This window comes from Pristiophorus japonicus, chromosome 9 (genome assembly GCF_044704955.1).
Source record: "Pristiophorus japonicus isolate sPriJap1 chromosome 9, sPriJap1.hap1, whole genome shotgun sequence".
Taxonomy (NCBI): Eukaryota; Metazoa; Chordata; class Chondrichthyes; family Pristiophoridae; genus Pristiophorus; species Pristiophorus japonicus.
In genome coordinates, this window is record NC_091985.1 from 165,989,025 (window position 1) to 166,001,321 (window position 12,297).

Below are 12,297 nucleotides of genomic sequence, written 5' to 3' on the forward strand. Positions count from 1 at the left end.
TTTCTTAAACGATAAGGTAATAAGGGGTTATGGAGAGCGGGCAGGGAAGTGGAGCTGAGTCCATGATCAGATCAGCCATGATCGTATTAAATGGCGGAGCAGGCTCGAGGGGCCGTATGGCCTACTCCTGCTTCTATTTCTTATGTTCTTATGTATTCATTAAGAGCCATACCCATGCCTTACACCTCCACATACAAGCTCCTTTTTTGGTCCCTAATAGACCCTATTCTTTCTTTAGTTATCCTCTTACTCTTTATGTATTTATAAAACATCTTTGTGTTTTTCTTGATTTTGCTTGACAAAATTTATTCATGCCCTCTTTGCTTTCCTAATTTCCTTTTTAATTTCACCTCTGCACTTTCTATACTCCTAGGGTTTCTGAGCCCTCAGAATCTGTCATAAGCTTCTTTTTAAAAATCCTATGCTGCATACCCCTCGACATTCAGGGGGCTCTAAATTTGAGTCCTATCCTGTTTTTTTGTGGAAACTTATTTGCTCGGAACCCTCCATCTCCACCTTGAATGGCTCCCACTGCTCTGACACAGGGAGGAAGAAGAATGGAAGAGCAATGATGGTAGGGGATTCAATAGGGGAGCCGACAGGCATTTCTGCGTCCGCAGATGTGACTCCAGGATGGTACGTTGCCTCCCTGGTGCCAGGGTCAAGGTTGTCACTGAGCAGGCTGCAAGACATTGTGGGGGGGGGGGGGGGGGGGGGGGGAGAAAAGAGGGTGAACAACCAGAGGTCGTGGTCCATATCGGTACCAATGACATAGGTAGAAAGAGGGATGAGGTCTTAGGGAATGGGGTAGTGATTATAGTAAGGACAGAGAAGGGGAGGAATGTCTGAAGTGCATTCATGAAAATGTTCTTGATCAGTATGTTTCCTGCCCAATGAGGAAGGAGACAATGCTGGATCTAGTCCTGGGCATGAAGTGGGTCAAGTGGAGAATGTCACAGTTGGGGAGCATCTCGGGAATAGTGATCATAATATCGTAAGGTTCAGATTAGTTATGGAGAAGAACAAGGAACAATGTAGAATAAAAAAATACTGACTGGAGGAGGGCTAATTTCAGGAAATTGAGGGGGGATCTGGCCCGGGTAAATAGGAGTCAAAGACTGGTAGGCAGAAATGTAATGGAGTAATGGGTAGTCTTTAAAGAGGAGATGGTTCAGATGCAGTCTAGGTACATCCCCAGAAGGGAAAAAGGGAAGGCAACCAAAGCCAGAGCTCCCTGGATGATAAAGGAGTTTGAGAGTAGGATGAAGCTGAAAAAGGGAAAGCATACGACAGATGTCAGGTTGATAATACAAGGGAGAATCGGGCTGAATATAAAAAGTACAGAGAAGTGAAATAGGAAATAACTAGGGCAAAGAGATGGTACCAGAATAAATTGGCAGTTAACAAAAAGGGGATTCCAATGATGTTCTAAAGGCATATTAACAGTAAACGGGTTGTCAGAGGAGCAATGGGGCTGATTAGAGACCAAATGGCGTTCTATTGGAGGCAGAAGGCATTGCTGAGGTACTAAATGAGTACTTTGCTTTGGTGTTTACCAAGGAAGAGGACTTTGCCAAAGCTCCGGTAAATGAGGAGGTGGATAGGATAAAAATAAAGGATGAGATACTAGAAAGGCTGGTGTAATTAAAGTGGGTAAGTCGCCCGGTCTGGATGGGATGCATCCTGGGTTACTGAGGGTAGAAATTGCAGCGGTGCAAACCACAATCTTTCAATCCTCAGATACATGGATGGTGCCAAAGGACTACAGGATTGCAAAAGTTACACCCTTGGTCAAAAAAAAAACCAGTGTGGGGGAGAAAATTAGCAACACTTTGACAAGCATAGATTAATAAAGGAAAGCTAGCACGGATTGGTTAAGGGAAAATTGTGTTGACTAACTTGATTTGAGTTTTTTTGATGAGGTAACTGTTATGTATGCATGCTTGTATTGTTGTATGATGTCTAACACTGAATGTACCTTCACCCTGTACACACCTTATCTGTACACCAGAGGGTGCTGCTGCTGGAGACCTAAGAGTTACCTGCACACTGCAGGTAACCCAGTATAAAAGGGAGTTCACAGCTTGGTGTCCTCACTCGAGGAGCTGCAAATAAAGGACTACAGTTCTAGTATCATACCCTGCCTCGTGGAGTCATTACCAAAGGTGCCTACATACACAATATAACAGAGGCTGGATTAGCGCAGTGCAGTTGATGTGTATATGGACTTTCAAAAGCCGTTTGATAAAGTACCACATACTAGGCTCGTTAGCAACATTGAAGCTCATGGGATAAAAGGGGCTGTAGCAGCACGGATGCACAGAATTGGCAAAGTGACAGAAAACAGAGTTGTGGTGAATGGCTGTTTTTTTGGACTGGAGGGAGGTATATATACTGTGGCGTTCCCCAGGGTTCAGTGCTCCGACCACTGCTGTTTTGATATACCTTAACGACTTGGACTTGGGGGTACAGGGCACAAAACTTGGAAGTGTAGTAAACAGTGAGGAAGATAGTAGTAGGCTTCACGTGGACATAGGCAGGCTGGTGGAATGGGTGGACATGTGGCAGATTAAAGTCAATGCAGATAAATGTAAGGGGATATATTTTGGTAGGAAGAATGAGGAGACTATACACACTAAATGGTACAATTTAAAAAAGGGTGCAAGAACAGAGACCTGGGGCTCCTTGTGCACAAATCTTTGAAGGTGGCAGAACAGGTTAACAAAGCAGTTAATAAATCAAATTGAATCCTAGGCTTTATAAATGGAGGCAAAGAGCACAAAAGCCAAGTTGTGCTAAACCGATATAAAAGATAAGTTCAGCCCCAGCTGGATATTGGGTCCAATTCTGGGCACCACAATTGGGGAAGGACATGAAGGCTTTGGGAATGGTACAGAAGAGATTTACTCGCATGGTTCCAGCGATGAGGGAATATAACGGTGGATAGACTGGAGAAGCTGGGGTTGTTCTCCTTGGAGCAGAGAAGGCAAAGAGGAGATTTGATGGTCTTTAAAATGAAGGATGTGAGTGTAAATGATGAGAAACTGTTTCCAATGGCGGAAGAAACATAGAAAATAGGTGCAGGAGTAGGCCATTCGGCCCTTCGAGCCTGTACCACCATTCAATATGATCATGGCTGATCATGCAACTTCAGTACCCCATTCTTGCTTTCTCTCCATACCCTTTGATCCCTTTAGCCGCAAGTGCCACATCTAACTCCCTTTTGAATATATCGAACAAATTGGCCTCAACAACTTTCTGTGGGAGAGAATTCCACAGGTTCACAATTCTGAGTGAAGAAGTTTCTCCTCATCTCGGTCCTAAATGGCTTACCCCTTATCCTTAGATTGTGACCTCTGGTTCTGGACTTCCCCAACATCGGGAACATTCTTCCCACATCTAACCTGTCCAATCGCGTCAGAATTTTATATGTTTCTATGAGATCCCCTAAACTCCAGGGAAGGGTGGATAAGTGGGCACAGATTTAAGGTGATTGGCAGAAGAATCAGAGAAGACAGGAGGATAAATCTTTTTGCGCAGCGAGTGGTTAGGATTTGGAACGCACTGCCCGAGAGGATGGATACAGATTCAATAGTAGCCTCAAAAAAGGAGAAAAAACTTGCAGAATATGGGGAAAGAGCAGGGAGTGGAACTAACTGAATTGCTCTCCTGAATACCCAATAGCCAGGAATATTAAGTTCTCAAACCTCCTTCTTTGAGCCAGGTGTCCGTTATTGTCACCATCATAATCCCATGTGACAACTTGTGCCTGTGGCTTACCAACCTTATTCACCACACTAAGTGCATTTAGACACATGCACTCCAAACCCATTGAAGATTACCTCGCATTTTCCCCTCGTCTCATCCCTCCCATTTCTGAACTGGTGATCCTAATCTTAGTGAGCACCTCCTGGATCCTTCGAACGGAGATATTTCTGATTTGTATTTACTTTTATGATACTCTGGTTGGAGAGGTTATTAAGTTTAACAGAAACATAGAAACAAGTTTGCATGATTTTCCAGTCAATTGTATTCATTGTAACTTCATGGCCCGGAATATCCCTCACTTTACCATTACCATCAAGCCAGGAGACCAACCCTGGTTCAATGAGTGCAGAAGAACATGCCAGGAGCAGTACCAGGCATACCGAAAAAAAAGTGTCAACCTGGGGAAGCTGCAACACAGGACTACATGCATGCTAAGCGCTCCCATAATCAACAGATCAGATCAAAGCTCTGCAGTCCTGCCACAACCAGCTGTGAATGGAGGAGGACAATTAAACAATTAGGAGGAGGCGGCTCCATGAATATCCCCATCAAGTGTTGGTGGTACCCAGCATGCGAGTGCAAAAGACAAGGCTGAAGCATTCGCAACCATCTTTAACCAACGTGGATGATTCAGATTGGCCCACTCCTTTACAAAAGCCAGTCTTCATAAAATTCAATTCATTCCACATGCTGCCAAGAAACAGATGACCACACTGGATACAGCAAAGGCTATAAGCCCAGACAACATCCCAGCAGTCGTGGTGAAGGCTTGTGCTCCAGAACTAGCTGTGCCTCTAGCCAAGCTGTTCCAGTACAACTACAACACTGGCATCTACTCGACTGTGGAAAACTGTCCAGGTATGTCCTGTCCACACAAAGCAGTACAAATCCAATCCGGCCAATTACCATAAGTCTGTCTACTCTCAATCAGCAAAGTGCTATCAAGCAGCACTTACTCACTAATAACCAGTTCGTGTTCCGCCAGGACCAATTGACTCCAGACCTCATTACAGCCTTGGTCTAAACAGGGTCAAAAGGGCTGAATTCCCGAGGTGAGGTTGTGTGACTGCCCTTGACATCAAGGCACATTTGACCAAGTGTGGCATCAAGTAGCCCAAGCAAAATTGAATCAGTAGGAACCATGGTCAAAAACTCTCCACAGGCTGGAGTCATTCCTAGTACCAAGGAAGATGGTTGTAGGACAATCATCTCAGCCCTTGGATATCACTGCAGGAGCTCTGTGTCCTCGGCCCAACCATCGAGCTGCTTCATCAATAACCTTCCCTCCATCATGTCAGAAGTGGAAATGTTTGCTGATGATTGCAATGTTCAGTTCCATTCACAGCTCCTCAGATAATGAAGCAGTCCAGTCTGCATGCAGCAAGACCCGGATATTCAGGCTTGGGCAGATGTGTGGCACAAATTTTATTTGGCACCTAAGTGCCAGGCAATGACCATCTCCAACCTTGACATTCAACAGCATTACCATCACCGAATCCCCCACTAAAAAACATCCTGGGGGTCACCATTGATCAGAAACTTAACTGAACCAGCCACATAAATACTGTGGCAACAAGAGCAGGTCAGAGGCTGGGTATTCTACAGCGAGTGTCTCACCTCCTGACTCCCCAAAGCCTTTCCACCATCTACAAGGCACAAGTCAGGATTGTAATGGAATACTCCCCACTTGCCTGGATGAGTGCAGCTCCAACAACACAAGCAGCTCGACACCATCCAGGATAAAGCAGCCCACTTCATTAGCACCCCATCAGCCACCTTCAACATTCACTGCCTCCATCTCCAGCACAGCGTGGATGCAGTGTGGACCATCTACAAGATGCACTGCAGCAACTTGCCAAGGCTTCTCAGCAGCACCCCCCAAACTCGCAACCTCTCCCACCTAGGACAAGGGCAGCAGGTGCATGGGAACACCATCGCTTGCAAGTTCGCCACCATCCTGACTTGAAAATAACATGAGAAATAGGAGGAGTAGGCCATTTAGTCCCTCGAGCCTGCTCCGCCATTCATGGCTGATCTGATCTTGGACTCAGCTCCATTTCCCTGCCCACTCCCCATAACCCTTTACTCCCTTATCACTCAAAAATCTGTCCATCTCCACCTTAAATATATTCAATGACTCAGCCGCCACAGCTCTCTGGGGTAGAGAATGCCAAAGACTGACGACCCTCAGAAGAAATTCCTATTTTACGTTTTAAACAGGCGACCCCTTATTCTGAAACTATGTCCCTAGTTCTAGATTTCCCCACGAGGGGAAAACATCCTCTCTGCATCTACCCTGTCAAGCCCCCTCAGAATCTTATACGTTTCAATAAGATCACACCTCATTCTTCTAAACTCCAATAAGCCAATGAAATATATTGCTGTTACTTCATCGTTGGGTCAACATCCTGGAACTCCCCAACAGCACTGTGGGAGTACCGTTCACCACACTGACTGCAGTGGTTCAAAAAGGCAGTTCACCACCACCTTCTCAAGGGCAATTCGGGATGGGGAATAAATAAATGTTGGCCTCACCTGCAACAAATAATTAAAAAAAAACACTTCTCCTCCCACATCCACCCATTTAAATTTAGTGCTTGCCTATCACAGCTGAACAGCAGTCCCCAAGCACATTCCCAGTGTATCTTGGTTAATTATGGTACATTGAGCTCTAGAAAACCTCAATTCAATGGGTCAAATTTTGAGCCATTCCAGGCTAACAGTTGTTGAAACCTATAGCGTGATGGAATTGGAAAGATGTGTTTTCCCATCGAATCAGTGTGCATTTCAGTCTGGTTCTTCTATGCAATTACGGAGATAGGGAATACGAGGCGCTATTAAGGGGAGTGCTGTTTGGGGGGGGGGGGGGGGGGCGGGTAAGAAGCAAGGTCATTCCTCAGTAAAGGTTTGATTACTGCATGTTATAACTATGAGCTGCCCTGCTTGCTAGATTGCAGCCATTGGGATATGCACAGCTTGAAGTAAATGTATTTTGCTTTTGTATGTGTTGCATTCACTGCCAATTCTCTTCCAGGACTACCCAGCTTGAAGTTCGGTTCTTCTTTCTCACCCAACAGCACTCATACTAACACCCCTCCCCATCACTTCCCTCTGCCCCCATTCCTCCTTCCAATCTCACCCATTGCTGTGTTTTCTCTATCCCCTCTGACCATCTCCTCAGAACCCTGAACGATCAGCTCCCAGCAAAGGCTTCAGCTTCACCCCTTACACCTCAATGAATACAGCTCGGCACAATGCTGCATTCTTCAGTCACCTGCATGCTCACTTCTTTGGGCATAACTTCCCTCAGCACTGCAGACCCTTTCTCTCATCTTCAGAATTCTCATCCACCTGGACCCCACGCCCTCAATTCTTTTTACTCCATTCATTCACTCTAACCTACCTCCATCTGAACCTGTAGCACTCAGTTCTCTCAGGTCCAACATCAACATTGTCATTACATCTGCTGACAAAAGGTGCTGTTTGGTGAACCGACCTCTACCTTGCGGAGGCTGAACGTCAAACTCTGACACCTCCTGGACCATGACCCCACTACTGAGCATCAAGCTATCATTTCCAGGTTACTGACCTCATCTCCTCTGGAGATCTTCCTCCAGTCTCAGCCTCTTTCTTCTTCCTCCCCCCCCACACTTCTACCTCCCTCCTAGATCCACAAACAGGACAGCTCTGGTAACCCATCATTTCAGCCTATTCTCACCCCCACAGAAATGATTTCTTCCTAGCTCAACTATTTTTTCTTTCCTTGTCCAGTCTCTTCCCACCTAAATCCTCAACTCTTCAGACACCTCCACAACTTTCACTCCAGGCCTTAACCATCTCCCTTTCACCATAAGAACATAAGTAATTAGGAGCAGGAATAGGCGATTTAGCTCCTCAAGCCTGCTCAGTCATTCAATATCATGGCTGATCTGACATGGATTCAGTTCTACTTCCCTGCCCGCTCCCCATAACCCTTTAATAGTTTAAAAATCTGTATCTCCACCTGAAATATATTCAATGACCCAGCCTCCACAGCTCTCTGGGGCAGAGAATTCCACAGATTTACAACCCTCCGAGAGAAGAAATTCCTCCTCATCTCAGTTTTAAATGGGCGGTCCCTTATTCTGAGACTATGCCCTCTTAGTTCTAGTTTCCCGTGAGTGGAAATATCCTCTCTGCATCCACCTTGTCGAGCCCCAACCTACCTTCATAAGTCAACCCCCTCATCTCTGGAATCAACCGAGTGAACCTTCTCTGAACTGTCTCCAATGCAAGGATATCCTTTCTCAAGTACCGAGACCAAAACTGCACGCAGTACTCAAGGTGTGGCCTCACCAATACCCTGTAGTTGTAGCAGGACTTCTCTGCTTTTATACTCCATCCCCCTTGCAATAAAGGCCAACATTCCATTTGCCTTCCTGATTACTTGCTGTACCTGCAAACTAACTGTGTTTCATGGACAAGGACACCCAGGTCCCTCTGTACTGCAGCACTTTGCAATTTTTCTCCATTTAAATTATAATTTGCTATTCTATTTATTCTGCCAAAGTGGATAACTTCACATTTTCCCACATTATACTCCATCTGCTAACTTTTTGCCCACTTAGCCTATCTATATCCCTTTGCAGATTGTGTGCGTCCTCCTCACAATTGCTTTCCCACCCATCTTTGTATCAGCAAACTTGGTTACATTACACTGTCCCTTCATCCAAATCATTAATATAGATTGTAAATAGTTGAGGACCCAGCACTGATCCCTGCGACACCCCACTAGTTATTGTTTGCCAACTGGAAAATGACCCATTTATCCTGGCTGTTTTGTGTTAGTTAGCCAATCCTTTATCTATGCTAATATATTACCCCCAATCCCGTGAATTTTTATCGTGTGCAGTAACCTTTTATGTGGCACCTTATTGAATGCCTTCTGGAAATCCAAAATACACCACATCCACTGGTTCCCCCTTTATCTACCCTGCTTGTTACATCCTCAGAGCTGCAGCAAATTTGTCAAAACATGATTTCCCTTTCATAAAACCATGCTGACTGCTTGATTGAACAATGCTTTTCCAAATGTCCTGGACTCCAGCATTTTCTCCAACTATAGATGTTAGGCTAACTGGTTTGTAGCTTCCTGCTTTCTGTCTGCCTCTTTTTAAAAAAAAAAACAAACCTGGGCGTTACATTTGCTGTTTTCCAATCCAGAATCCAAAGCATTTTGCTAGATTACAATCAATGCATCCACTATCTCTGCAGCCACTTCTTTTAAGACCAGAGGATGCATGCCATCAGGTCCAGGGGACTTGTCCACCTTTAGTCCCATTATTTTACCGAGTACTACTACTTTAGTGATAGTTTTTAGTTCCTCCCTCCCTATAGCCTCCTGATTATCCACTATTGGGATGCTTTAGTGTCTTCTACCATGAAGACCGATACAAAATATTTATTCAAAGTCTCTACGCTTCTACTCCCACCACCAGGATGGCCTTAGTGCTCCCTGATTCTTCCGTGAGCGAAGGCCCAACCAGTCTCTATCCACCACCACCCTCCTCCTGGCTGAACTTCTTACACTGAACAACAACTTCTTTGACTCCACTTACTTCTTCCAAATAAAAGGCATTGCTATGGGAACCTGTATGGGTCCTTGCTATGCCTGCCTTTTTGTGGGATGTGTGAAACGTTTTGTTCCAGTTCTACTCCGGTCCGCCCCCTAACCTTTATTTTTAAAAATAAATCATGGCACAATTATTGCATTGTATTATATGTGGGAAGCACCTTGTGATACTGGAGGGAGAGTTAAGAGCTGGATACTGGACTCATTGATGAAACAGGAAGGCAATAGGATTTGTATTCTCAAAGATTGAAATAGCCAAAAGGACAGCCATTATGCAAATCTATTGTGACCTGTTTGAAGGAACAATTGACTGTTCATCTGTCCTTGAAATATAGATCAGATTTAAACCATTTACAGTCCCATCCAAAAGGCAGTTATTACAGACTAGTTACTATGTAGCTCTCAATTGTTCAGTTTCATTAAGAGCAAAACAACATTTTCTAGTAATAGGACATTTCTATTCTATTGGGGCCACATTATACAATACTGAAATACCGGAATACTTTATTTTGCAGCTCGAGTACAATAGTTTTCTGAAAAATGGTCAGTGTTTAAGCATAAGCACCAAGACAGCAGCAGTTTCTACAATATTTCCCAATTAATTATGTACACACGCTTGGGGGGGGGGGGGGGGGGGGGGGTGGGGAGGAGGAATGAAACTTTTTTACATTTGAATGCAGACAACACTGACTGAGGTACATTTTATTAGGTTAAGTTTCATTGGATACTGATTTTTCTTAAATTATTTAAGTTTAAAAATGTTTCCCATGGTCATTTAATCTCCTTTACAGAACATCCTGCAGGGCTTCGTTCATTTCACCAACAAAAAAAAAATACAATCAAGAAGCAGGGGATTTCATAGAGTACTTTAATTATGTATTGAAAAATAAATTACAGGAAATAACTTTAAAATGCAACAGAAGACAACCGAATTCCACGACTAACATTCCCATTGCTTTGCCATAAGGGGTGGGATTGCAGTGTTCAAGGCAGGTAATATCACAAATATATCAAAACCTCAAATTTGATGCACTCTTATGCTTACATCAATCACAAATAACATTCCTTTACGTAAACTGCACTGAGCCTACCACGGTACCAGATTTTGCCATTAACTACAAAAACTTTGATACAAAATTTGGTATTTATATATTTATATTTAATATACATGCCCCACCTCTATGATTTGATAGAAATTTAAATAAAAAAAGATAAACGTACTGTACAGACAATGCTAACTGGTAGCTACGGGCAACAGTTCTTTTTGGATGGATTTACCTCCCACCCTCAAAAAAAAAGGAAAATATATAGCATATTGGATGGACTCAAGTGGCAGTAGTGAAATGGTAAAATGTCCCAGCAGTGCGACTGTCACTGATTCACACAACTGTTCTAGGGCTGCTTTCAGGAAAAAGGCAAGGCAAGCTTCAATTACCCCCATCTAACAGTAATTTTGTCCTCTTAAGTTAATCCAGTGGCCTGTGTAGTTAGGATTCATGCAATGTGTAATACTGGTAATACAATCAACAAAAAAAAATAAAATAAAAATGAACCAGCTCATTTCAAGCTCGACTATGCATCACTACCTCAATGATCCCATTGATTTATCTGTACAGTATACTACAGTGCAAACCAGCCTTTCACACACAAATCCACTAACACACAAAAAGACCCAAAAAAGGAAATTCAACTAGCTTTCGTGTCAAACGGTAACATTTTAAATTACAAATGTTACATATCCCTGAACCATCTTATTTAGTGATGGATCTACCTACCCACTGAAAAATCTCCAGCAATATTTCCTCTTCGTTCTTCAGACCTTTGTGGCAGTGTCCAGTGAAGTTGGGCCTTTCACTTCAAAATCTACGCAGTCTAATTTTAAATTGATTCATCAAGTCCGTAACCTACAGCAAGCACTTGACACCAATACAGCCAGGCAAGGGCAAGTTGGATTGTCAGTTTGTCTTTAATTTGGTATGTTGGGAGCCCTGCTCAGTCAAACCTGCTTTGATGGAGTTTGCTACAGTCTGTCTTATGTTGTCCTCCATCAAATTGTCACTCAGTGGCTTCAACACCTGTAATATGGGAATGTTAAAAGAAAGAAAGGGAGACTTAAAATGGGGTAACCAAAAACATGCTATTAACAAAAGAGAACAGTAATACCATGTTCATTAAATATTTCCCCATTAAAAATAGCTGCAGAAGAGCTACAAGAATGTTGAACATAAAAGGAATGAAGAGGAAAGATGGAATGGAAAACTGTGTTATAAGGGAGAAAGTATGTTACATGAAAAAGAAGCTAAACCATGGCAGCCTGTGCTATTCTGCACACAATACAATGGATAATACATGGTTTATATTAAAAAAATTAAAATCAAAAAACTTTATGGTCTGAATCAAGATGCATTTACCACAATTCTCCTTCAAGTGGGTCTGCTTGCTCTCTTAACAGTCACTAACAGAAATGAGCAGTTTTGCACCCTACATTGACGAGTTAGCTGTGTACAGTTTACAGCCCGTGTTACACAGCAAGACCCTGACCAGTTTGTTACTGTGCATGTGTAAATGTCCACACTACCCCCAAAAAAACGCAGAGATGGTTAAAGCGCAACAGCTAGTTTTTCTTCTTGTTGTTGTTGTTTGACGAAAGTCTCAGTGCTGATGTAATAGAACGATGTATCACTCTGTTTCGAGCTGAAGTGAACAGCTTGCATAATACCTAAAACAAGGAGTTGTTAGTTAGTGATGACCAAGGCACTTGATTTGTCAATCCAGTTATGAACTGGGAAGACTGCAATATATTATTAAATGAAGTTTCTGTTTGTGGTAATAAGCCAGAAAACAAGGTTTTCACCTTCTTTGGACTCCTCTGGATTGCATGAAGGGAAGGAAAGAAAGAAAAGGCAGTCAGAGCATGC

At 43.3% G+C, this 12,297-nt stretch overlaps 1 protein-coding gene across 8 annotated transcripts in view; it reads right to left on the bottom strand.

Annotated features, from left to right (window-relative positions):
• Window positions 1–10,230: 10,230 nt before the first annotated feature.
• Window positions 10,231–12,297, bottom strand: part of atl2 (atlastin GTPase 2) — an 89,841-nt gene continuing 87,774 nt past the window's right edge. For 6 of the 8 annotated variants that reach the window (XM_070890069.1, XM_070890062.1, XM_070890066.1 and 3 more), the window contains one exon: window positions 10,231–11,454. In XM_070890069.1, the coding sequence (XP_070746170.1) occupies window positions 11,335–11,454 (120 nt within the window). In that variant the 3' untranslated portion in view covers window positions 10,231–11,334. Of the gene's footprint in view, window positions 12,099–12,233; window positions 12,249–12,297 lie in introns of all 8 variants that reach the window. The other 2 variants (XM_070890063.1, XM_070890065.1) reach the window with 2 other exon arrangements.